This window comes from Nannizzia gypsea, genomic scaffold, assembly GCF_000150975.2.
Source record: "Nannizzia gypsea CBS 118893 supercont1.1 genomic scaffold, whole genome shotgun sequence".
NCBI lineage: Eukaryota > Fungi > Ascomycota > Eurotiomycetes > Onygenales > Arthrodermataceae > Nannizzia > Nannizzia gypsea.
In genome coordinates this window covers 414029-440082 of record NW_003345201.1, presented here as the reverse complement: position 1 = coordinate 440082, position 26054 = coordinate 414029, and the positions used below count along the sequence as shown (strand labels likewise).

The 26054-nt window shown below is 48.2% G+C and overlaps 8 protein-coding genes across 8 annotated transcripts; 5 read left to right on the top strand and 3 right to left on the bottom strand.

Moving 5' to 3' along the window:
- Positions 1-211: 211 nt before the first annotated feature.
- On the top strand, positions 212-3538 carry MGYG_00148 (hypothetical protein; the record flags this gene model as incomplete). The annotated part of the gene is made up of 2 exons (XM_003176009.1): positions 212-424; positions 515-3538. 2 exons carry the CDS (start codon positions 212-214, stop codon positions 3536-3538), a joined length of 3237 nt encoding a protein of 1078 aa, XP_003176057.1.
- Positions 3539-3946: 408 nt separating this feature from the next.
- On the bottom strand, positions 3947-4901 carry MGYG_00147 (dienelactone hydrolase; the record flags this gene model as incomplete). Its single annotated transcript, XM_003176008.1, has 4 exons — positions 3947-4560; positions 4630-4677; positions 4737-4807; positions 4873-4901. 4 exons carry the CDS (start codon positions 4899-4901, stop codon positions 3947-3949), a joined length of 762 nt encoding a protein of 253 aa, XP_003176056.1.
- A 1746-nt stretch (positions 4902-6647) lies between these two features.
- Positions 6648-8051, bottom strand: MGYG_00146 (hypothetical protein; the record flags this gene model as incomplete). The annotated part of the gene is made up of 4 exons (XM_003176007.1): positions 6648-7294; positions 7392-7727; positions 7778-7868; positions 8028-8051. 4 exons carry the CDS (start codon positions 8049-8051, stop codon positions 6648-6650), a joined length of 1098 nt encoding a protein of 365 aa, XP_003176055.1.
- Positions 8052-16460: 8409 nt separating this feature from the next.
- Positions 16461-17443, top strand: MGYG_00145 (hypothetical protein; the record flags this gene model as incomplete). Its single annotated transcript, XM_003176006.1, has 4 exons — positions 16461-16490; positions 16526-16632; positions 16726-16960; positions 17177-17443. The coding sequence occupies 4 exons, from the start codon at positions 16461-16463 to the stop codon at positions 17441-17443; spliced, it is 639 nt and encodes a 212-aa protein (XP_003176054.1).
- Positions 17444-18017: 574 nt separating this feature from the next.
- Positions 18018-18549, top strand: MGYG_00144 (hypothetical protein; the record flags this gene model as incomplete). Its single annotated transcript, XM_003176005.1, has 2 exons — positions 18018-18210; positions 18416-18549. The coding sequence occupies 2 exons, from the start codon at positions 18018-18020 to the stop codon at positions 18547-18549; spliced, it is 327 nt and encodes a 108-aa protein (XP_003176053.1).
- Positions 18550-20377: 1828 nt separating this feature from the next.
- Positions 20378-21072, bottom strand: MGYG_08882 (hypothetical protein; the record flags this gene model as incomplete). The annotated part of the gene is made up of 2 exons (XM_003176004.1): positions 20378-20571; positions 20595-21072. 2 exons carry the CDS (start codon positions 21070-21072, stop codon positions 20378-20380), a joined length of 672 nt encoding a protein of 223 aa, XP_003176052.1.
- On the top strand, positions 21001-23669 carry MGYG_00142 (nitrogen regulatory protein areA; the record flags this gene model as incomplete). The annotated part of the gene is made up of 4 exons (XM_003176003.1): positions 21001-21123; positions 21212-21526; positions 21661-23488; positions 23530-23669. 4 exons carry the CDS (start codon positions 21001-21003, stop codon positions 23667-23669), a joined length of 2406 nt encoding a protein of 801 aa, XP_003176051.1.
- A 1283-nt stretch (positions 23670-24952) lies between these two features.
- Positions 24953-25841, top strand: MGYG_00141 (hypothetical protein; the record flags this gene model as incomplete). The annotated part of the gene is made up of 2 exons (XM_003176002.1): positions 24953-25072; positions 25161-25841. 2 exons carry the CDS (start codon positions 24953-24955, stop codon positions 25839-25841), a joined length of 801 nt encoding a protein of 266 aa, XP_003176050.1.
- Between the last annotated feature and the right edge of the window lie 213 nt (positions 25842-26054).

The window sequence follows — 26054 nt, the reverse complement described above, 5'->3', positions numbered from 1 at the left end:
TCCGGCCGTGGCAGTGGCATCATAAATACATCATAGGGCTAACCATGGATTCGACTAGGGATGGGGTAGTTAGTATACCTAAAACAGAGGGTTACTCCGTCGTGTTTCCAGTTCTGCTCTTAACACCACAGATTCCTGGCCTGAACTTGCCAGTGATAATAGTCAACTGAGTCTGCATGTTTACAGTCCACGTTCCGTGGAGTGTTGCACTATGTTGCAACTGCCAATGCGCAAAAGGAGGTCCAGGAGTGCTACGCGATTGCGCCACTCCATCTTTGGCCGCCGGAGATCCTCTAAATCTGAATCTGTAGACTCAGAGTCTTCGCAATGGACGGATTCTTCTGCGTCAACGGAAGGGACCGATACTACTGAACATGAACATGAATTGTCCGGCCACAGATACGATGGCCATTACGATCAACTTGTGATATCTCACCCTCCCTAGTTGCCGTTGTTGCTGCTGCCGTTGCTGTTCTTCTTCTCTCCTATAGTCTAAAGATTTAACCAGATCTAGGAACATGATAGCTTCCCCAACCACCACGCCGGAGACATACCAGACTACCCCGAGTTATGGACTGACAATGTCAGGGATCGTCTCTTCTCACATGCTCCTATGACCAGGGCAGAATGCCAGGCCAGTGACGCCCTACAGGATACCACCTCCACACCTAGTGCACGAAGGTGTTCGAATATAGGACGTACCGTCCATCCACGGAACTCCCCTCTGTCCGGAGCGGAGCTTAGAGTCATATTCTCCGGCGCTCCCCATTTCTTGCTTGAGAAGGGCAATCGATCCCATTGGTTTCCGCATGTTGTCTTTCCTTGGGATGATAGCACCCGCATTCAGAACCTCCAGGACAGAAAACCATTGCACCATGCCTCCTTTACTCTATGCACGCTGCATGCCCATCTTCCTGCGTTTCTAGAGCGCAGGAAAACACCCGGAGGCAGTCAGGATTTGGCAGAGCTAGAAACCAACAAATACCCAGCCTTTGATATTGGTGTTTTTGAAGTACCCAACATGCTATCCTCTCGCGCCAAGGAAAGAGGTTGTGTCGGTTTTCGTCATTTTATGGAGCTTCCAATCTCACCAAAGTTGAAGAACAAATCCGATATACCCCCAGGCACCACACCCATGGAAATTAATGCCAATATACTCTACGCGCCGCTTTCGGGAGATGACGAGCCATATAGTTGTTGTCGACCTGGCAGCCGGTACAGCCGTGCACAGTTGATCAAGGGAGGGCCGCCTGCCTGGAGACGCCTCGGAGTCCGCAATTGTTCACCCAAACAGGTTGCTCAGCGCCTAGAAACCCTTTGCGATTTGCGAGACCAAATGGTCTTCAAGGCTAAGCCTATTAACCTGTTTGACATAGAATCTATCGCCAAGCTCCACCAGGGATTATTTTCTACTTTCCTTTTCCCTCTTCCCAAGGAAGTCCATGGAGATGCGTTCAAGCATACCAGTATCAAGACTCAAATTGATACTCTTGTCAAAGTACTCGCCGTGAAGGATGCCTGGATCGACTTTTCCCAGATCGAATGGAGAATCCGTGCTGGTCAGATCCTCTGGGAATGTCCACCACACCACGATGGAATTATCAAGGACCAGTATCCAGAAGGTTCAGATATCAAGATTAACGCGGAGAGAAATTGGCTTTTGATTCAACTTCTTCTGGCTGCCGAATTGGTTTTGCGGCTTGACGCTGCCCTTAAGGTTGGCATAATAGGCCGATCAAGAGGAATAGCCATTACTCAGAAAGACATCTACCATATCAATGACATGAGGAACGACCAAGTTGACTGGGCAATAATCTGCTGCCGGAGAGCCTTCGAAAGCCTAACTATTAAATATGCTCCCACAGATGGGCGGCTCGAACCAGCTCTGCCTCCTGACTATCCACAGGAAAGGCCGCCATCGCGCATTCGACAGATTTTAACACGCGGGAAAGTTAAGGAAAAGCGGATGCAACTGGCACAGTGCCAACAACCAGCAAATACCCAAATCGTATGGGATTGCATCACCAGGCCCCGGTTTTTCAAGAAGCAGTTGGAAGGTTTATTTGCCTTTATGAATGTAATACAGTGGCCGGATGCAGAGGAAATCAAGTGCCAGTTGGAAATAAAGTATAATACAATATCATCAGATCCCGCTGCCATGATCCGGACACTTTCGACGCCTTTGGTCACCGACGAGTTGACAGGGGACGACGCACCTCGCCAGCGGCTATCGGCATATGAAAACTCCGACACATCTCATCTCCTTCTGCTACTTCCACCCTCTCAAAACCACAATGTTTCAACCTCAACAACCTGTTTTGGCGGATGGATATCTCGGTCCTGGCTAAGTGGGTTTATCCTACCAGGGGAAGCAGTCAACGATATGCTAATATCGACGTTATTGGAAAACGACACTCATGCTCTAAGGATCCTTGGGCCAGTAGCCAACCTATACGGCGGATTCATATATAAGGGCCGGAGCTGGTGGAGTAAGAACTGTGTTGTATCGAGAATTGTCAGTTGCCTAGAGGGGTCCACCACTTGTATGGGGTGGGTTTCCTGCCTTGTTGTGCCCCAGGACGAGCAAGGAAAGGACCATACGGATAAATGGGTAGAAGTTGTATTGATGGATGACGTGCGTGACCTAACCGTGCCACGAATCTATAAAACAACACAGGTCCTGCTTGACTCCTCGCCACTAGGTCCCGGCGGCGAGCTCACCCCAGAACAGTTCTCCATGCCCATGGATGATGATTCACGCTCAGACTCGCACCATATTCGTCAAACAAGCGTCATGTTTGATAACATCACGCTTTCGAGATGTGAGCGAGATGACCCAAGTAAAATGCTTCCTTTCAGAGCTCTCGCCCATGCTTTCTTCACTATAACGGTCAGCCCCCAGTCGAAACCGCGCAAAGTTCTCTTTCCGTTAAGCAAGAATTCGCTATTCATATCTTCTTTCCCTTGCCTCCCACCGCGAGGGTGGGCCGCTCACTCCACGAACCACAATGCGGACCCAGAGTCTTCATCCGAGTACCACAGACACTTCCAGCCCCCTGTCCCGGACGATGAAGACACATATAACTGGACCCTAGGACCCGAATCTCCAGATACAGAATCCTTCAACTCGCACGTCCAGCAAACAAACAGCTTCCGTGTCCCAGGACACCCACTCCACGCCTCCTTCTACCCTTACGAATATATCCCCATCACCTCGTTGCCAAGTATAACGGAATTCCCACCCAATCGCATGGAAACCTGTGAGAAGCCTACATCAGGACTGGGGAGACGTGAACCTTCACAACCTGAGGAGAGACGACGTCACCGCCGTCGCCGACCAGTCACATACATAATTGATGCGCGAGGAAGTAAGCATAAAGAAGCTTTTGTGCGAGCCTGGTGTACGGCTGTCTGTACAGATGCGGTAATTGCCAGAGTTGGGCGGACTTGTTTGGCCTGTAGTATCCGAGAGGCTAGAGCAGTAGATGTAAATGTGGTCATCCGAGTTGGTAGTGTGGCGAGGGCGACCTGCTGGTAGCACGGCGGTTATGTATTGTGGCTACGATGGCGAGTATATACACGGTGTAATTTCGGCGCATTGGTAGGTGATAACCGTATGCAAGGTAGGGGAAAAAATTCAAAAGGATAACTATAACAATAAGTATTGCATAATTTATACTCTTCCCTTGAATTCATTTTGCAATTACATATTTGATGATTCTTGCTCGATCCGACTGTGGAGGCGATACTATTGAATGGTATTAATCATATTTTAGATTTACTTGGGGACCTAGAGAGAGGGTTTAAAAGTTGCAAAAATGGATCAACGGTCAGTCCATTTTCATCAAGATATCCTCCATTGATACTTTTGCAGAAGGCAAAAAGAAGCACCTCTCAGAGTATGCTACCGAACATATATACATTGAACGGGATGAAGGATGATCTCTCACATATGTGCCCTAAGGAAGGAAATAACGGACTTGTATCCATTCTCATATTCCTTCTTAACTTCGGGGTTCTTCAAATCACCACGAGCAGACATCCAACCATGGATCTGGGTAGGATAGGTCTCGACTAACTTCTCAACCTTGAGGTTATTCTTGTACGTCTCAATCTCATTGGGATCTTCGTCCATAGAAGCCAATATTGCCATAGGGATAGTAACATCCAGAGCCTCCTTGGTATCGATCATGGCAGGATGAACCTGAACAGCAGCCTTGAAGAGGGAGTCCCTGGCAGAGACGAGGGAGGTGATCTTACCTCCCCAGCAGTACCCAACAACACCCCATGACTTGAAGCCGTTGCCACCAGCGCTGTAGGTCTTGTTGATCTCTTCAACCACCTTGGGAATGCGGGGAAGGGTGTTTGGTGGGGGAGCTCTGTTCTGGAAGAAGGCACCGAATTTCTCTTTCTTCTCCTCAGTGTCTGGGGGGTACCAGGTGATATCGGCGGGACTGCCGTCGAAGAAGTCGGGCATGAAGACTCGGTATTTGCGCTCTGCATCAGAGGTGGAGATGATGTCTGCTCCCTGGAGGGTCTGGGGGAAGAATCCAAAGATATCTACGTCCTGATAGTCAGTCGGATGTTTTTTGAGGTATGTTGATCAGGCTAACTATTCAGTCAACGTACCGTATACAACCAGGATGGCTTCCGTGGCGGTTTCAGGCCCAGTGACGTCTAGCGGCAGGCAGTCAGCTAAGTGGCCTCATAGGACAGACTGATATGGGTCAACATACAGGTCTTCATGCCACAGATAGTGACATATTTGCCCTTGGGCTCATAGGCAGTGTCAACCACTGGCGGAAGTCTTCTCGTACAATCGGGTTAGCACCCCCCGCAACCGCGTCTCGGTATCAACTGGGAGACTCTTACGTGCAGCAAGCCTTGCTGTAGGTGGCCATTATGGCTAATTGGGGACCTCTTGAGGCAGTCGAGTAAGAAGAGTGGTCTGAAGGGCAGTGGATGGCGGCTGTGGTGATGTTTGTTGTCCTTGTGGGTGTTGCTGCGTGGATGTTGGTTATTATATAGTTCGTGTTTTTATAGTTGCGTGGGCGAGGGGGAAGCAGCAGGCTTTGGTGGGGTTTTCCGGCCGCGGCTTAACTAACAAACTACTAGTTAACTAGGCGCGGGCTATTCCGTCATAGCTGGTGAGCCAACTTTTTTACTCTTCAATAATGCATAGTTAGACATTTGACAGGCTTTGCATGGCTGCAACCTGGGGTTGATAGTAGATAGTAGACAGTAAGAGATCGTCATATTTGTCCAACCAGGCCGTCTTTTCGTCTCATGAGGGTGAGCTCACACCTCTTCGTCCTGCAGCCAGAGGGACGCTATTGGTGTCGATGCAGGAGGACGAGGGACAAATACGAGCAACCCATGGCATTGACAAGCCTCCTTGTTCCGCAGTGGTGCGGAAGGGAAGACGACAGCGATGTTGAGGGTTGGAAGTTCTCAGAATTGGGCAGCGGTTGCTGATATTCAATGTAAACCGTTGAGTATCCGCGATATTTTTGTGCCAATATGGTTAACTTGAGGCCCTGAGAAGTTTGGTAGACCTGGGAAATGACCTTTCTCCGAAAAGGTGATCAAAAGATATAAATATGCAATGTTCTTCTGCCTCGATGTAAGAACGATATGACAAAACAGCCCCTTGACCAACAGTTATCAGCTAAAACATGGTATATAAAGTCGAAAATTACTAGGAAACAGCAAAGAAAAGAAAAGTCACTAGAAGCCCTTATTTTATGAAATAAAAATGATAAACCCTCCCTCTCCGTTTTAAATGAGTAACCCCGTGTGGCCGCTCTCAGAGCCCACATTCAAATGTAGCCAGTCCATAGATGTAAACGGAAATTGAAGAAGATTAATAATGCGAGGAAAAAAAAGAAAGAAGTAAAAAAGAAGAGACATATAAAGAGACCCAAGATGGACGTTAGAAGTGATATGTAGAGACGGGGAGGATAGTAGGTAGAGCTGAGCCTGGTACCAAATGCATGCAGCTGCGAGGAGTTTACTCGGTAGATAAGTGAGGGATATGAATATGCAACGAAGAGAAAGGAAACCCAAGAACGTTCTGGATATAAATGGGGGCCAATTGAGTATAGTATTTACCGAGATTTGGTTGCTTATTGGTTTTTTTTTCTTTCTCTTTTTTCCCTTTTTTTTATTTCTCTTTTTTTGCAATAGCAAGGCCATATGGTAGAGGGGGATAACGTAGGGAAGATACTGAGAACCATTGAGGGAGATGGACGATAGATGAAGAGTACAGCCAGGATTTAGAAGGTATAGAGTGATGCGGATTGGTCCTCATGGGGGGAAGAAGGAGAAAAGAAACATGATGCCCGTTTAATGACGTACGCCGGCAAATGAATAAATCCCACGTAGGGTGGGCAATGAGAAAAATCCTTTGGTTGAGATGCCGTTCCAAAAGTGAGAAGAGTGAAAAAGAGAGATTCATAGAAGCCGGCCCGGGGATTTACACGGCTTATCGGATTCGGAGGCTAGAGTTTCTTGGTTTGTTTCCGATTGCAGGAAAAAGGCGGAAGAAAAGGGAGAAGAACAAGAATGGTACCAGGTTCATGGGTATATTTGGGGGGTTTCGAGGCAGCCAGAAGACCGTGCGGTATAAACGCCTGGGTAGGATGTAACTAGCTTGGTGGCCGATGCATCAAGTTTTGCTGATCGGGAATAAAGCCTTGTTGATGTGCTTGCAGTGAATCTGGCGAATACCACTCTGAAAGGGACATTGGATCTGCAGCAGAACCAACTATTACCTGTCCAGAAACGGTTCCAGGCATGTTATAGGTCGTAAATGGTATCTGGGCTTCGTCAAACGATACAGGTACAGGTGTCGAAGGGAGCTGGGGGACGCTAGGGATGTGTCCCATGGCAGAGTAAGATTCGGCGGGGGTAGTCATCCGACGTTTAAATTCAGGGTTGATCTGTGGTGATGGGTGGTACTGGCTAGGGTATGCTTGTGGTATGGGTGACGGCACACCCGGCCTCGCGGATAAACTCATAGACCTCGATATTTGACCACCCCACGCTGTGCTATCGTGGGGAACAGCACCAAATCCAGCTGCTGACATGTTGACTGGAAGTATACCGGTAGCGTCTGGTGTCACCGCCATTGGACCACTTGATGGGTGGGGAATGGCCCCTGGCGGTACAACTGCTCCTGGAGAAGGTCTTAGAACCATTCCGGGTACCTGGGGATCATAGATAGGTTCGTTCCATGCCGGGACCGCTTGGGCTGCACCTGGTATCGCACCCAGCTCAGATGCGACTATTGGATCTAAAAAAAATAACAGATTTTAGTCAGGATACCTCCCTCCTACTTCCACATCCCTCAATATACGACGGTGCGGTTTCCCAAGTGTGGTGGAACAAACCTGGTGTATATGCTGCCACGGGCGTTCCGGGGTATGCGCCAGAGTTGTAGGCTGATATATCTTGACCTGAAGAAATCGCCATATTCGGGTATGGGAAATAAGACTCCTTCTGCTCCATCACTGCCCCGCTGCCCAGCAGAGGAGGTGTAGTAGTCAGGGATGCATCGGATCCCGCAGTCTCGGGTTTCGTTATAGGGCGCCCCCTCTTGTCTACCGCCGGTTGTTGGTCCACTGGATAGAAATGACATTCTTTCTTTAGGCGGATGCAGTTCTCGCACCTGCCTTGTGAGTCGTCGGGCGCAAGCAGGCATCGTATTTTCCTCCTTCGACAGTGCACTATAAAGAAGAAGTTCATCTGTTAATCCAATGCTCAAACTTCCACAGACCCGCCAACGGAGTGAATTGGACGCTTATAAAGGAGACAGGCTCGAAACCAATATGCGTCACATGGGAATGCGCATCGAATTTGTCCAGCTGCTGGATTTTTTGTGGAAACGGGAAGTAGGTGAGGAACTCGTAGGATGCTTACCACAAGCAACAGATGTTCTATGATATCCCAGCTTGTTCCGTTTCTTATCTGCGGCCGATCCCGTCGAGTTTTCCATGGCCAAGGCCTTTTGATATTCCTTGACTTACGGGCCGATATGTGACCTCGCGCATCGCTTCCACAGGCGGGCGGTGAACAGGAAACCGATTGTCAAGGGCAAATCGACGGGTAGTGACTCTGATTCCGGCTTCGTGTTTGTTGAAATTGCTGAGATGCCCTCCCTTGCGCAGATGGTGTATGATAAAGCGAAGAGTAGCGAGGAATCGACGATCGGCAATTTTATCCCCATGCGACAAGGAGTTCGAGTTATCACGGTGCTCAAGTCATCCCCGACAGAGTTCAGCACTAAATGAACAAGCAGATGAGCGGTATTTGAGGTGTACTGTCTAGATAGCCAGCCGAAGAGAGATCTTAAAGGGTGGCCATGGGAAGGGGAAAAGGGGGATAAAATATATTATCAAACAACGAAAAAGAAAGCTAGGCGTCCTTTCCCCGCGGCCGGTGTGGTTCCAAGGGAGGGGATACTATATATATTCTGGAAGGGATCGTGAAATATATATCAAAAGATATATACTATACATATATATATACTTCAGATATAACCGCCACTGTGGGTGGAAGGGGGGTATAAAAACAGGTCCAGGAACAATCCAAACGAGGAATGGTGCAATACGAACACAATATCCATAACAAAAGGAAGAGGGAAACAGATGTTAAAAGGTAATCGAGTGAAGCTACTTGAGAGGGCGCTTTTGCGAAGGAGGAAAAAAATAAAACCAAGCGAAGGGGATATTGATAAACACTCCCCCCCGGCCCGCAATTAGGACACGAAATGAACCAGGCTAAATCGTGGGGTGAAACGTCCCAAGACTTTTTCCTTTTTCTCTCTCTCTCAAGATGCGTCAAGCACTTGAAGGAGAATTGGGAAAAAAGCAAATTGCCTTAATCGAATGGCAATGAAGAAGGGTACAGCGGACTGGTCAATGGGCAAGCTTGTCAAAGATGGAGACAAGGAACAAGATTAGGCTACTGCTGCTACCATGGGTAGGAGTCAGAGTTACCACTCTCCACGGTCGTAGCCAAAGGGGTTGGCTAAAATACCAAGTGTTAGTAAATTCCTTTTTGAAAAAAAGGAAGGACTTATTAGAGATAGAAGCCCGAAGTGAAAAAAGAGGGCAAGTAACGCCACGAAAAAGAGCTAGAAGTGTATGAGGAAATAAATATTATTGGTGCTGACGCTATGGAGTAGTCGATCAAACGAATGGGTGTTGTTCAAGGGTCGCCTCAGGGGGGTTCTAGCCATCTGGAAGTCGGGGCTGATCAACATCAAATATAGGCAGTTAGGTAATGCACAGGTGTCGTCAACCATTTCCAAATATTAAAGTGGAGATTTTGGGGTCGAAAAACAGTGCAAGGAGTCCTAACGTGTTATTTCTATATCTGTGTATTCCGTACAGAGAACGAAGAAGGGGGTACCAACTCTTCAAGCCTCCTTGGCAATTGAAAGTTTTATGCTTTCATTTTCGAGACCTAAAAAAAGACTGATAGCCAAAAAAAGCTTCCCGCACCGGTCGGTGGAGAGCTTAGTCCCTTTGCAAGTTCTGACCGTTGTGCCCCTTTCTCCAAGTGTAGGCGTTATCTTAATGAGGTACTCCGTATGTTAATCTCAAAAGGATGAAATAGAGCCTCGGTTCCTCCGCCGTGTGGACAACAGGAATATATTAGAGTGTTATTAGCTGCGTTATCAATAATTCACCATCTCCCAAACAGTTCAAGGGTCCGGCTCTCCCTCCTCTGCGGGGAATAACAGTCGAAGCCAAAGATGCTGCCTCAAGGGCCTAGATGAAACAGTGTGGATTTGCGTGGAGGTCCTTCGGTCAGGCAGGGAGTGCCCGCTGGTGAATAAATGAAGGAATGGTCTATTTTTTTATCCCTTTTTAATAAAAAAGCCAATTGAAATTGCTGGATTAGTCGTTTCTGCGAGGCAGGAGACCTCGTTAGTCGATCGGCCACCATGAAATCGACGGATTAACATGGCTCCTTCAACCGGATGGCTTGCTTAGTGACTTGGTGCGAGGCTAAAAGGCAACCTGAAACGCATCTCCAACAGAGGTTACGCCCGGTGCCAAGATTTCTCTCACAAAACGGTCCCCTGGCCGCTTGTTTCGAGATTTTGGTCGTATTTACCGACGTCTGGTCAGAGACAGGCGCGTGCTCACCGGTTGGTTGATGTCAAGGTCGCCCCTAAAGGGGCTCGCAGCCAATGAGCTATGATATTACCCTGTCAGCCATGATCCTTAACGCCCCCGAAAGCAAGGAAAAAACAAGGAGAAGTACAGGCAGAGAACACAGCTGAGGAGATGTCCGAAGTACTCCGTACGTACGCAGGAAGTACATGTGGTTATGCATCTGAGTCTCTCTCCGTATATACCCCCCCTCTTCTATAGCAAGCTGGCTTGAACAGAGCTGCTTCTTTGGGTTTGGCGTCACCACATGCTTGACGAGATTCCCGGTCGAGTTAAGGACTCCGTACCATAAATAGGTTATTGATCATCGTGTACGAAGTATATCACAAGCAATGCGATCACAATATCCATCGTGTGTTTGCGTGCGAGATGGAAAGACGTTCGATCGTACTCCGTATAAAAAAAAAAGGGCCAAAAAACAAAAACTCGACCAAAAAGCCAAAAAGGGACTGCCAAAAGCGGTTAGGGCGTTTGAGGTTGGTTGACCCTGCGCTGCTTTTAGCTCATGCTGAGTCAGCCTAGCCCAAGCTCTGGCTGTTGTGCTTAGTCATCGGAAATACGCGTAGTGCGGCGTTGTTCTCCTCCTAACTGGGACGAGGTGGCCAAGCGCCCGCATTATATTAAGGTCGACAACAAGCGACGGCAAACAGCAACAACAACCGCAACAACGACCAGCACAGCAAAGGAGATACAAGTGGCAGCTAGTGGCGACCAGGTTTGCCCTCCACGACTTTGCTTTTCTCTCGAGGGCGCCCATATCTGTCTTGTGCTGTTTGACTACAAGTATTTCTTTTTTTTTGCTTTTGATATATATTCCTTTTTCAATGAGCGAAACTTTGCAAATGCAGTGCAACTCTAAGAAATACTCCGAAGCCTATCTTGACAGGAAGAAAGCCTGACTCCACCTCCACCAACATTTGCAGCGCACTCACACATGGCATCCCATGCAACCGGAGTGCTCCCCGAGGGGGTAGAAGCCCGAAAAGAGAGACCACCAGGAGCAAAAAGGAAAATAGAGCACACACAGACAGAGAGGGAGGGAGGGAGAAAGCAAAAGAAAAAGAAACGAGAAATTTAAGTCACCTTGCACAGTCCGGACGCACGCAAGGCAGAACAGCGGTGCTTCCTCTTCCCATGTTGAAACGTCAAGGGGATACATCCAGCAGGTAGGCACTCGCATACACGAAAGTCTATAGGTTGGATGTCGATATCAATGGACCATCGACAAATATAGACAAGAAATATGTGTGGAATCAAATCCTTCAAAGTGAACGGTCCAGCTCGCACCCCATCTCTTTGCTTACCCCTTGGTCCGCATGCCCTCAGACTGTCATTGAAACTTTTATTTACGGCGTACACCGATAGGCGTCTACGGAGTGCATGCGTATAAGTTGATATACATGAAAACTATCGGCCATCAAAAGTGTAAGGAGTGGCCGCTCACTAATAATCATGCCAAGGACCAACGATTAGAAAGAGCACCAACATCTATCCCTGCTAGGGCCCATCGTCGGTTGTACGGAGGACAGCGCGAGCCCCTTCTCCTGTCCAATGGTAGGGAGAGAAGATCCCAAAAGAAATGGACGCTTGATCGGGACATCTCTCCGTTAATCTACCTGTGAGCGACTATCAGAAGCGCATATTGAACCAAAGAGAAGCAAACTCCGATCAGAGGTTAAGATTAACTCGGAGAAAAAGCACAATAATGGACGTGACCTCCGTTCTCTGTTGCAGTGCAACTTCGAGATTCACTCATTTGGCAGGGAGCATAAAAGTTCAATCATGGATTTACTGTATCAAGTCAGCAGTAAGTCAAAGCTCGAACAAGAATGCATGAACCTCCATTCCTTCTTTGCCATTTCTATTTTTCTTTTTTAACGCCAGGGCGGACAGTCTGGTATCTTTACTTGTTCACACCTGATCTCGACCAAAAAGAGTTATCATAAGTACGGACTGGTTGGCTGCTGTGGGCGCATTTAGGGTGGACCAAACATCGATCAGATATATTCAAGACTATGTATGGGCTTATCCACCACTCCACTCCACCTGTATGTCCAAACATACTCTGTGTGCAACGCAAGATAGACGCACGATAACTTTCATTATTTTAGGTAAGTTACGCTTTTTTGTCGTAAATAGCTTCCACTCCTGGATGGTTCTAAGCCTTTGAAGGAAATTGCTTCTGGTGCTGGCTGGAGTTATGGCCGCAGCACCAATATATGTGGACCAGAGTGTGCAACAAGACAATCTCTTTGCTTACCCTTTTACCGGCTCTTATTATCTCTTCTTTGAGGAATTTTCATTATCGAGAAATGATTTTGTAGGTTGCGAGATTTACCGACGTCGCTGGAATAACTTTATCTCGCCCCAAGCTCTGGGCCTCCTCCGCAGCATACGGAGTTGTATGGTTAATATGCATATTAACCTACTATGGATATGGATCCCTTGCGTATAGCATGTGTTTATATTTACATGCATCTCGCAGAGACGAAATCTGTCCTCAACACGGTGGAAATGCTGCCCGAAGTTAGCATCCTCTGTTGTGAAGTCGACCTCCATACTCCGTACGGCCCTTCGATAACCCTTCTTGGTCTTCCAAACACTACACGCTGAAAAGATAATCTAAAAAATGCATGGACAAACATCTCTAAACGATAGGAGCGGCGAAGAAGGCGACAAATAAAAGTGGAAAAAAATGGCGCATGCGGTCAACTTTTGCTTGTTATATTCCACAGTCTCTCCGTGGGTGGATCGGACAAGCTTACGACAGCCTAATTTCCTGAGTTGCAGGGGGATGGGGTCCCTGTTCGACTAAGTAAGTACAGCATACCAAACTCCTATTTTTGCTTCATTATTCACGCCTTCTGAATGGACTGGATGGTAAATTAAGGGTTACGCTAAAAAGGGGGAAACAAAATACCACGTTGGCTTCGACCTTGATGAGGGATGGCCTCCATTAGAACCCCTTAGGTAACTATGCTTAATATTATCGTTAGGGTTGGAGACAGTCGCTGATTAGTTAAGTTAATTTTCTCCTTGTTATATTTGAAGCATCTCCTGCGCCGTTCAACCCAGCCAAAACCCAAGGACCTGGCTTTTTCTTTTACTTTTTTCCTTTTTCCTTCTTATCTTTATTTTTTTTACCTTCTTTTCTTTTCCTTACTTAAATCAGCCACGAGTCCTAACCGGAGATTGATCAACCAGCTTGGTCGCTACTCCCACTGCTCTGGTTCTGTTCATGCGCTTCTGCACGCCACGGCTCCATAGAGAGCGTTTCCGATTTAAATCAACCGATGCCACAGGAGATGCGGTGGATGAACGAACTGCCTAATAAGCAAGCCTCAGCGTTCTCGGTGTAGGAAGAAACGAGTTGCTTGGCTCTCAAATACCCCCCTCTTCAATTTCAAGATTAAGGGCGCTGCAGTCAGACGTCTTGAATTCTTCCTGACGGATGCATACCAAAGAAGAACTTCCTACTTCTTGCTTTTTCGAAAACAAAGCCCCCACAGCCAAGTCGAGTCATCCGACGAGATGGATGTAACAGATGGCAGATGATTGGGTATCCTCAACATCTTCAAGCCCAGAAGTTCACGGTCCTCATGCTAGTCGATGTCGAAAGAAGAGTTGAGTTCGCTACTTGCTGCGCTCAGACACTGCTCCAACGACACATGAAGCATAAAAAGAAAGTGTGTCCAAAGGATAAATCGCAGCGTCTGCTAGCTACCACAGAACATGACGATAAGAAGCAAAAACTCATCGTCATCTTCCAGTGCACAAAACGCCAAATGGGAAGCCATGTTGCGCGAAGCTGGCCACGATTGGGCTGACATAATCCCTCCTAATCTCGAGATCATCATGGAGCTTGATGTCTAAGATACCTAGGTATGTAACGCTCCTCGGAGAAAGACGATCGCCCTTTCCTCCTCCGTACGAAGTAGTGATTTGGAATATGGGAGCGCAAAGCGATCAATCCCTGGCTTGGACATGTCCAGGGTATATGCACAGATATTACTCTCAACAAGGCTTGTTTGGTCATATATTTTTCCTTTCTGATACTTCTCTTCTGGAAATATCATATATTTTCTTTTCTCTCTCGCCTCACTTCATGTGACAAGCAACGAAGGTCTTTTAAGAGCAAGTTGGAACCAAAATGGCTTCCAGCCAACGGTTTGTAAGCACTTTGCCATTTTACTTTGTACTGGCGGTGGTCAAAACCTCCATACGCAGTCTGGTTTCTTCTATTGTAGAAACTTTTGTTTTTTCCCTTCAACAGACACGACACCACCGCATGCACCTTGGCGTGGCTGCATCCTGCTCATGCATCCATTGCTCTTGCATATTCTTTCTTTTCATGCAAGCTTGCTGTTGATAGAATACTCCAATCAGAAACACATATTCATGGATTTGTTGTCCTAGTTGGACAAACTAGATGCAAGTATTTGCATTGTGCAATATGCAAGACGTTTACTAAATAACGTCCTTCAAATTCGTTGCCTTCGGGAAAGGTATAAAACCTTACTTTGCACGCCGGAAAATATAGCTAAGCACTCTTGTCCAATAACTGGTCTAGTCACACACCCCATTCGAGAGATCGGGTTTTCTCTCCGCAAGTATAGCTCTTCCCATGAGCACTCACGCTCACAATCACATCGGGTTATAGAGCAAAATATCACCTGTCATGCAAGCGGAGCTACTCCGACGCAATATAAACACACACTGTCTCCTCCCCCTCCCTCTCTTCTTCACATAAGCATCTGGCTTGAGCAGGGGTACAATTGTATCCCTTGTATCCATTGGTTGCCATCCCCTCCCCTCAGCGAGATTTTGTTTTTATCATTTCAAAGCTGGATATTCGCGCCACTCTACCTCGTACATCCTCGCACCTCCGAGTACGTATACTTCGTACTCGACAAAGCCGATGGCAGGGGATCTTCTGTGTCTGCGAGTGCAAAGCAGGGGTAATGGCCTGAGAAGGATTTTGGGTTCGGCAACTCCGTCATCGTGAAGGGAGATTCCTAGCTTCGTCCATGCATCATCTACAACTAACTACCATTAACCTGGTGCACGGGCGAAGAGCACACGGCACCCTTGATGTAGTAAAGCGATTACGATGATAAAATAATATTCGCGTTTTCCCTGCTTATAGCTTCCATGTACTTGCTATGCAGGTCATTTTGCCTTCGGATATCCCGAACATAATCCCATACATTGGTGGCCCTGGACGATGAAACGGGACTTTGCGAATTCATCAAGTGATGAACCTCGTACTAAGTGTCTAGAAACCATCCATGAGCAATGCTTCGGTAGGACAGCCTTGCCTCAAGGCCAGGCCAGGCTGAAATATCTATCTGCGAGATTCTCGTGACCGAAAGCTGAAAGGTTGCGAACATGGCCAGGTGGAGTCGAGGTTTGGTTTTTTTATTTTATTTTACTTGCTTTTCTATTTATCTAGATATCTGCTATGCCCATTATCGTTTCCATTTATTTTTCCTGCGGAAAAGCGCACTCATTCTTGTTAGCACACGCTTAAAGGCCTATATATGTATATTCTACTGAACGATTTATAGATTGGGGAGAATATTCATCTTATTGTCATTTTGATATTATTCATCATTGGTAATGTTATAGTGAAGCAGTAGTTGTTCTTTGCTGGAATGATGGCATGCTTGGTAGGTCTTTTCTCTCTTTATCTATAAGCAGAAGCAGTGTATAGGGGTGCTATTGTTGAGGTTTATAGAGTGTGTACCCAGGTATATTTAACCACAGACCAAAGCATTTCAAGGGGTATCTTTGCTCAACATGACAGGATCTAGCCATCCACGACAACTCTCAGAGATGTTGAAGATTGTTGATAGATAGGAGAGACTAATAGTGACTAGCACATGCCCCTATATCCACGCAAATATCGTTGATATCAGCCTCTCCATGGATATATATTCCCAGTGGTTCATTCTGATGAGGGTAAGCGGTTGAAGTTGGAATCGAAGGAGATGCCTACGTCTATAGTAGGAAGCTACAGCCGTAGTGTAAACAACAGGTGGTATCGGTATCATCAGCATTGCCCCTTCCCTGATATGCAAGTAGAGACGTAGACACAAAATCTTCACTTGACCTCTATCTCTACTACCACTACCAACTGGCCACATTAGTCCTCATCGTGGGAGAGACATCTATTGTTAACTTTCCATATTCATACCTAAGGGACTTAAAGCCGGATTTGGGGTGACTGCTGGGTCGCATTCTATAAATCATTTTGCTTAAGCATTTGATGGCACCATGGTACGTAGTGGCTCTCCAGATTTGGGTGTGTAGTTAGTTAATTAAGGCCCGGTCCCTAGTAGTATGAGTGGTATACAGAATCCATCCTTTCTCATGTTGTCGGTGGAGCTGTACCTCTGTATCGTGGATCACCTGAACTACCAGGAGCTCCAACAACCTCGATGTACATGTGCATTCTTCCAGCTTCTAGTGTCTGATGGGAGTTTGGGCCGGCTGCGAAATGAATACACTGATTTTCTCTTTGAAGAGGAGGGGTTGAAAGGGAGTTTGAGGATGACTATGTAAAGGATTACTGGGATGATGATGAGAAGCCGGTAACACTCAGGTGTTATAGTTGTTTCAAACGAAGACACTATTGCATGTTTGTAAAGCCTCAGAGAACAGGGAAGCGAGAGAAGGGAAACGAGGAAGGCTGGAAAAGGTACTGCGTGTTCTGTGGGATGTGGAAGGGGTTTTGGGACCTAGGGATGGTGCACAACCTGAGATGGACAATGGGGGTATACTGCCGGCTGTGCCATGCACTCCATGAGCTGCGTTTCGGTCAAAGGTGCAGACTGGGGCTGTGTATCGTATGTGAACGGCTCACGAAGTTTGCCTAATTCAGAGTCCGTAAGCCCACCTTCTGGGGCTGGAGGGGAAGGGAAGAGCTGCGGGAGAATACTGGGAACAATTGACCAGTGGCCGGAAAACGGAAAGGAGACGTTGACTGGCAGAGGATAAAAGGCCGCATTTGGAGGAAGCTAAGGAAGGAGGCTGTATCCCGGGCGGAATCAAGACGAATAAGGAGGCTGATGGCCCTGGTGGAAGGATGGCGCTTGCGCGCTAAAAACAGCCGAGGCGTGGTGTTCACCAGGCGCCGCATATCCCCATGCCATTACAACAGATTCTTTCCGGATGAGTGGACGGTCGTAGACCTGTATCCTGAGATTCCCTTCCTCGTGCCGGCATACTACTGCTCGGTTCTTCGGCCTAGATCCTAACTGACTGTCTCCAGCTTGAGTTGTCGCTTTGAGTTGTATAATCTCCTTTTATCATCAACACTGCCTTGACAATTATTTGCTGGGTAATCAGCTCCTTCAAAGGTAGCGTAGACGGTATAGATTAGCCCTTGGTAAAGCCAAATAGAAAGACCTCATGTACAGGCGTGGAACCAGTCTTGCCTGGCCTTTTTGGGTATATCATATCATATTACAAGGGGTTAAGGCCCGTCTCTACTGGCAGAGAGCACTCGAACTGTCCGGCGGATCTAACCAAAAGCAGAAGCAGACTTCACGAGAAGCAATGCGGGATTTATATTAGTTATCTTTATACCTTTGTAAACGATCTTTATGCCTGGTCTTTGTTCTCCTTGTTTGTTAGTTTGGCTAGAAGAAGCTGAAGGACGGAGGAAGACGAAAAGGGCCGAGGTTGAAAAGCCAGAAAATACGGAGTACGGCCTGCGTGTATCGTACGGTAATGACGACGAGACGGCTTCCTAAATCTCCCGGTCAGGGAAGACGGGACTTGGTCGCCATAGTTCGACTAGTCAGTTAGTGGCGGCCACCAAGGGGGAAGATGACGACGGAGACAGACGCAAGAGAGAAACGGAAGACCAAGACCCATCCCGAACCGAAGCTGGGATGCCGCGACTGGCATCAAACAAAAAGAGCAGGCAGAACTGGGGCTGCTGGTTTGGGGTGTGCCATCTCGAGGCCTTCCACGGCGTCCATGCCGATATCGCATGCAACGAACGGCGGTGAAGCTGGAGGTCGGCCAAAGACCGTCGTAGCCAACACACCATCAAGGGTCATGGAAGCATATGTAGGGCAGGTAAGGGGGAGGACTCTCCGTCTCCGTGCTTTGTGCGCTTCCCTGGCAGCCAGCCCTCTTTGCCCCCTTGCCCGCCCCCCAGAGCCCCAAGGATTTGGCACCGTGCCCGTTTGCTGACGTACAGTGATGTACGGAGTATATAGGTAGACCAAGAGTCAACGGCCGGACGGGGGAGAAGAGAAAAGAGCTTGATCAGCTGGCGGCCAAGAGAGACAAGATATTCTCAACCAGCCTTGAGCTGCTGCCTGTCGTACCACCGTTGGCTGTACGCGGTTAACTTGCTTATATTATATATTCTCTGTGCTGGGGGGGGGGGGGGGGGAACGCTGCTGCTATGGGCGCCATGAGACCAACACTGGGCTTGTTTCAGCTACGCCATGAACACCAGAAGGCATCAAAGCATGCAGAACGGGTGCTTGGAGCCAAGAGTGATGATCGATCCCGACAAGCAAACCGGCAGACAACAAGCTGTTGGTCGAGATTGCAACACAGTTGTCAACCTTCTCGTGACCTCTCAGTCAACGGAGAAGTTGACTGTATAGGTAGGTGGTTATATACATATATATCAGAGATCCCTTCACTTTGGCTTAAATAACTAGTTTAATTGCCTGGCAGAGGTCTCGTTCTCCGCACTCCGTCTGTCCGTCTGTCCGCCCACGACTCTAGACTCTGGACTCTGGACTCCCGGGGACCGCCCTTCTGGAAGCCAGCCGAGCCGATAACATGTTATGTAAGTACAATATAAGGATAGAGAGGGCCGGAGGGACCCATGCCATGGAGAGATGCCGTGAAGAGATGGGCGCATCTGTATGGACACTTGGCATCAGATTTGGGGCGGCCGCCGTCCTTACGTGCAGGTGTTTCACCCCAGGGACAAGAGATGCATAACTAACCCGACTTAAGAGTATGTACACTTAACACATGTACATGCATAGCACTGGAGATATATATATATATATGCATGCATGCACTGGTGGATGCTTGAAAAGGACGACGGATATATCTAACTCAGTAACTTCTCGGTACTTCGTATGGGAGTAGATGATGTGCTCTCGACCTTTCAAGCCTCATCCCTGCTCTGAACCGCGAGAGGCCCTAGCAGCCCGCACTTCTTGACTCTTCTCATTTTCCTTGTTTCTGGGTTCGTGTTTCTTGGTTTCCGCTCGGCCAGGGGACTCGGATTGATTTGAAGAGAGTCAGTCAAAGGAGAAAGCAGATGAAGCAGAAGAAGCAGAAGAAGCAGCAAAAGAAGCAAAAGAAGAAGACGAAGACTTCGGGATGTTTAGGGTGTAGATGACTAATCGTATTGTGTATTGTCATGAAAGTTACCGTACCGGCTTCTCGTATTTTCTCGACTTTTTGGTGGATAAAAAAAGACGAAGGCGAAGTTGATGTTGATATCGTCTTTAAGAGGAGAAGAAGAGGAGATAGAAGAGAAGAAGAAGAGGGTGTCGATTATGGCAAGGGCGAAGAAGAGAAGAAGAGGCAGCAGGAGAAGCCTGCGATGGCCTGCCTGCCTCTAGACACGGCTATGGCGAGGTGCTAAAAGTAACTAACTACTTCACTTTAGTTACTGCCCATGCCCCCGGCCCTCCCTTGGGTCCCACAGCAGAAGACGCGGCAGAAGGCGAAAAATTCAGACGAAGCAGCAGGGAGGAAAAGATACAGAGGGAAGGGAAGAAGAGGGAGAGACAGGCAGAGCGAGCAGAGACGGCCGAATGCCATCTAGATATCTAGTAACCGGCTATAATAACCCAGCCGTCAGCGAGCGAACTACGAGGCCAACATCTCCATCGTCATCTTCACCAACTAGTAACTAACTAACCATCGATGCAAGGCCTGCTGCTGCATGAAGGACAAGAAAAAGAAGAACCTGAAGAACTCCATCGTAAAACTGCTTCATCTCCCTTTACTTTTTGCTTAATTAAATAATAACTATTACTTATCACTTTCTTCTTCTTCCTCTACTCTCTTTTCCTGTCTCTCTCTCTCTTTCTCTTTCTCTTTCTCTCTCTCTATCTTCGCCTTTTTCGCCCTACGAGCCGAAATCACATGTTGTGGGCAAAAAACTCCCACTTAGTCCGCGAAAGTTAAGTGTTAAAGACTCAGAGACGGACGAGACCAGCCAGCCCTGATCCGCCAGACCAGCCAGACAAACCGAAAGAACGCAGAATCAGCATCAGAGCCAGGGAGACCGGGACAGACGAGACCCAATTCAGCGTTTGACCTCGCAGGCTGGCGAGATACACAAGCCCAGGTCCCTTCGCCCACGGCCCTGCCGGGACTTCTTCCGTGCCTCCTGATAGTGATACGACGATATACCGTCTTTCCATCCTCCTCCAGCGGACTCGGACGCTGCTCCTGGACACCCACTGTTCCGATCCTCAGCTCGCCCGGCCCTTCTCCTGCCCACCAGTCGAAATTCCTGGGCGATTACCCACCGGGAACTGCGTTTGCGTTGCGTTGTGAAGTGACGGCAGCGGCCGCTGCCAGTCGAGAGAAGAGGCTTCGCACAAGGCAGAGACAGAGAGGCACCGCCGGAAGGCCGCCTCCATTTTGGTCCCCGTCGTCCACCCATCCGCCCACCGGCAAGCTGGAGCGGAAGTTGCCGGACAACGTCGCTCGCGGGGGGGTTTCTCCGCGAGTCGGTATTCTCGGACTGGAGAGATGGCACCGCGCTGGAAACCACCGAGGAGCTGCAGAAGAACGACCCGTTAGCGACGCAGATATGGAAGTTGTACAGCCGGACCAAGACCCAGTTGCCGAACCAGGAGCGGATGGAGAACTTGACCTGGCGCATGATGGCCGTCAGTCTGCGGAAGGAGAAGGAGAGAGAGCAGGCGCAGGCCAGGTTCGTCTCTTTTATATATATATATCTATTATATGTATGTTGATGATGTGGTGATGGTATACTGACTGGTGGCAACAGACTGGGACAGCAGAGCGAGGAAGCCCAACGACCGCAGGAGACCTATTCTGCCGGTGAGCCTATGAACGTCGACCCGTTCGTGGCTCCGTCTTCCTCCATCAGCTCGCCTTCGGGTTTCTCGCCCTCGATGAGTGAAGGCCCCTCGTCCCAGCATGCTGTGGCGTCGGCAATTCCTATCAGGAGCACAAAGGACGAGCAAGAGGACTCGCCCATGGGCATCATCATGCCCGCCTCGCTGCCTCATCACCCGCATGTCGGCACCCAGACCAGCGAGTTTGGCTACGTCCAGCGTAGGGTCAGGAAGACTAGCGTTGACGAACGGATTGTAGGTCTAATTCTATTTTTTTTTTTATTTTTGCCTTTTTGCCTTTTTTTCGTTTCTTCTTCTTCTCCTTCTTCGTCTTCTACTACGATGAATGCGTTACAATTTTATAGACGTATATATACTAACAATCTCAGGCCCGAAAACGACCGGCAGAGTCATCACCACATGTTCCTCCGGTACATGGACTAATCATCTCTCACGACCCGGACCCTGATACGGGCATGACTGACTTCACTCTTGACCACCACCACGGCCACGGCCAAAGTCATGGCCATGGTCACGGTCACGGTCATGGTCATAGCCACGGCCATGGGCATAGTCACAGTTTTTCCCTCGGAAGCCATCCACCTCATTCTGCTCCATTGAACCTGGATACCTTCCATGTTGACGACATTACCAACACCCTGGACCATCCGTCTTTTAGCACCAGCTTCCAGCTCTCCCCCACAGAATTGTCTCATATGCAGAGTGGAGCGTTCTCCAATCTGTACTCGCATACCCCACTAGGCTCTTCAATAAACTCCACCGATTTCTTCCCGTCAACAGCCTCAGGCTATCACTCCGCCGTCTCAACTCCTCAGCAGGGCTTCGAAAAGGACCATTCTACCTCTTTCCAGCATCCAGTAGGCTCATTCCACTCACATTCGCTCTCCAACCTTTCGGCACCTGCGACATCCCGGTACATGTACCACAATTCCGGCAATGACCACTCGTTCAACATGGCTGGGAGTAGCGGAGCGTCTTCGGTAGTCAACTCGTCAGGATTCGGTATGCAGCAGCAGCAAGGGCAACAGCAACAATATACACCGTCTACCTGCCAGTCCATGGCTGATCCTTCTCGACCATCGACGAGCCTCTCCTCTGCCAAGGGACATGTATTCAGCTTTGGCGGGGACTCAGATAACGAGGATGATGCTGGAAATGCTTTCCTTGACCGTAACATGGACCTCTCGGCGGACTTCAGCATGCTCGACGATGCTGCAATGAACTTTGGCTCCGGCATGCAATGGGACGGGAGCTATACTGGCTCCATTAATTCCATGCCGTCTGCCCATAGCCAGCCGTCCAAGCCGCTAGCAATAGGTGCAGCAGATCTAGACGAGAGAAGCACTGACTGGACTCAGCTTGGAAGTCTAAACCGAACACACGGGTCAGCCGCGTCTGTAACCGAACTGCGTAACCGCGATCCAGATCCGAGAAGACAGAAGATTCCTCGCACGATATCCACACCAAACGCTACCCAGCTCCTTCGACAAGGCGCCGCCGACAATATCAATACCACCAACAGCACTAACAGCACCAACAATAATAGCAACACTAGCAACGCTGGCAATGGTTTCAAATCCCCGCACTCTCCCAGCTCCGGCCCTAACAGCAACACCCCCTCCCGGCCTGCAAGTCCTGGCCCTGGTGGCACGAAGAACGCCGAACCCGCTGGTACTACAACGTCGTGCTCCAATTGTTTCACGCAAACTACTCCCCTCTGGCGTCGTAATGCTGAAGGCCAATTCCTATGTAACGCTTGTGGTCTGTTCCTCAAACTTCACGGTGTCGTACGACCCCTCGCTCTCAAAACGGATGTCATCAAGAAACGCAATCGTGGTGGAGGAAGCAACGTCGTTACTGGCTCTGGAGCCAGAGCGGGCAAGAAGACTTCCCGTAAAAACTCCACCAATCAGACTTCTGTCGCTTCGGCCCCTATCCCAACCAGGCCATCGGCTTTGTCCCAGCCCCCAACACCTATCTCTAGCACGCCTACCAGCACTGGAACCACGCCTACATCTAGCTCTTCGTCTTCAAGAACTACCGTGCCCCATCGCCGCGGCTCCCTCCAAGACAGGCCCTCCCTATCGCTTCGCCAAGCAGCAGCGTCAATGTTATCCCTACCACAGCCTCAGGTACGCCATCCAGACTCATCCCGGGTCGACCACGCTGCCTCGATAAAAGTTCAGTCTCAGGCATGTACGCCAATGTCAGAAACCCTCCTGAACAAGACCTATCAGGCAGACAAAGAGTGACCCAGGCACCACACCAACAGCCTCGTCAACCCCCTGCAGCGTTCAACCCAGCTCACCACAGTCTGGCAGCAGGTGCAACGAGAACCAACAGCCAGGAATGGGAATGGTTGACGATGAGCTTGTAGTCAAGTGATTCTACTTCCATCTACCCCCCGGCGTCAAGATATCATGACACTCTTACTGTTTTTCACATGTGGATTCTCTATAAACGTCTCGGAAGTTCTTGCAATGGGGTAAATTTTTTCATAAGCGTCTCCCCATGATGGAACATTACGTTTAACGAACTATGTTCTTTCCTTTCGCCCCAGCTCTTGGCCAGTGGCTGGTAAAAACCTTTTCTTCAACCTTCTTGGGCCGCGCTTTAGCCGCCCTCGCTATATATCTCTTTTTTGGTTTCCTTGGTTCATTCCTGCAGTTCCCGCCCCCCTTCATCCTATAGTGGATTCATGGACAACTGGTTGATTCATCATACCTCTTGTTGAACAAGAGGTACATGATCCATCCATACATATTCACATCCCTTGTTTGCTAGCTTTATTACCAACCCAACTCCACCTCGTCTAATAATCTCGATCTCACGGCCCCCTTCCAGCATCTAGCACTTTCCCTAGCACCCGTCTCTTTTCCCTACGCAGGTTTTTTGCGTATCTTCATTCCGGTATTATCTTATAGATCGTTTTGATTTATACTTTTTTTCATCTCCTTCTATGCTTCTCTCGATGTCTTTCCCCTGCCCTTTATTTCATTTTTCTCTTTTTCATTTGCTTTGCTTTAATTGATTGATACAACCGCGTCTGTTCTGAATGCCCAACCACAACCCGCCCATCCCCTTTCTCATAATACATTTATTTCGTCTTTTTTTCTTCTTGTTTCCTGGTTGGGCATTTAGTCAGAAGTGCGCAATGCTGTTTTGTTTTTGTGTGTCGTTTCCTTTTATGTTTCCTCGCTCTAGGTGGTGTAGTTCGGATGAAATAGTGACTCGTTCTTGTCTACTCGCTTTCAATCCACATCTTGATTATTGTTATGTTCTTGCCTAGTGCCCATATAGATCAAATCAATGCTTCATAAAATGGTAGCATCCACCAGCTTCTGGGAGTTGGCTCTGGTATCATAGACCCGTTCTAGCTAGAAGTTACTAGACTTGGGCATCGGTGATTCCCAGCTTTCACAATATGGCTATCACCGTTCTACTGGATGATCCCGCGAATATTCATGTTTGGTTAACTTCACTCTTAAGTATCCTTGTTATTCCAAGGGCGGCTATATAAAAGTGAAGGGGCCATTAGCCACGAGCCAACACTTCCTCCCTAGGCCCAACTCCCCCAACCTTTAAACCCTCACAGTATTGACATCTTCTAAGACCTTTGGCACATCACAAAAGATTGCTAATAGACTTGGCTCTTGTGCCATGGAACCAGACGTGCTTCGAGGTGTGTTTGCACCGCTGGCCAGAATTGCACAACTCCATGAACGAAATGTTCAACTAAGCAAAGACATCGATGACCTTCACACCCAGCTTTTGAGAGAGGTATAGTTATACAATAAGATAATAAAACGTTGATACTTAACCCAATATCTACTTTCCTTTGCAACTAACTAGGACCGCGTTGATATAGATTGCCAGGCAGGGAGTCGTCCTCCCATCCACACCCATAACATACCCCGAACCAAAGTCACGAGTCCAAGACCTCAAGCGGATTATCAAGTACCTTAACAAAAAGAGCCCAGCCTGGCGTATCCAAATACTACGGAGACGAACCCGTCTCCAATATGAAGAAGAACCAACTGACTCCGACGAAGAAATGGAATATGAGCCAGAATCTTCTGCCTATGAAACTGAAATCGACGAAGAGATAATTCCCAGTGAAGACCAAAAGGTGGTCAAGAAAGTTACGCATGAAATTATGCATGGAGGCGATATCGTTGATGATGTAGCAGCCATCCTGTACGCTGAGGAAAAGGGGGTATATGATTTCCCAGCGTTCAAAGCCGACACTGCTAGAACTTATGGCATCACTTTTGACTCAGCCATGGAAATCGTGAAGAGTGGCCCGATAGAGCTTCTTACAACTTTTGATATCCTTGCTTCTGTTCGTGAGTACCCTGCTTGGAGGAACAGAGGAGCACGGGAATGTAAAGTTGCCATTGAGCGTATGGCGATGAATATCATTCAGACAGCGCTGGTTATGCCAGATACATACCGAGCGGCATTGTTTGGCCCAGATGGAGTCTTAGAAAGCACATATCATCGCATGCAGGATATGTACCTGGATAGGATTATAGGGATCCGGAAGTAATATCTATTACTTTAAAGAAACGGATACGAGCTTTCCTTAGCTGTTGGATAAAGTTTGATAGAAATGATGACTAAGAAACTCACTTTGCAACTTGAGCCAATAAAATAAGCATAACTTTTTTTCCGGGTTTATTTTTAGCTTACGAGCTTTATTAGTTTAGATTTCAGGGTTGAGTTCTTGGCAAGGGCTGAAGTGGACGTCTAACTACTAGGA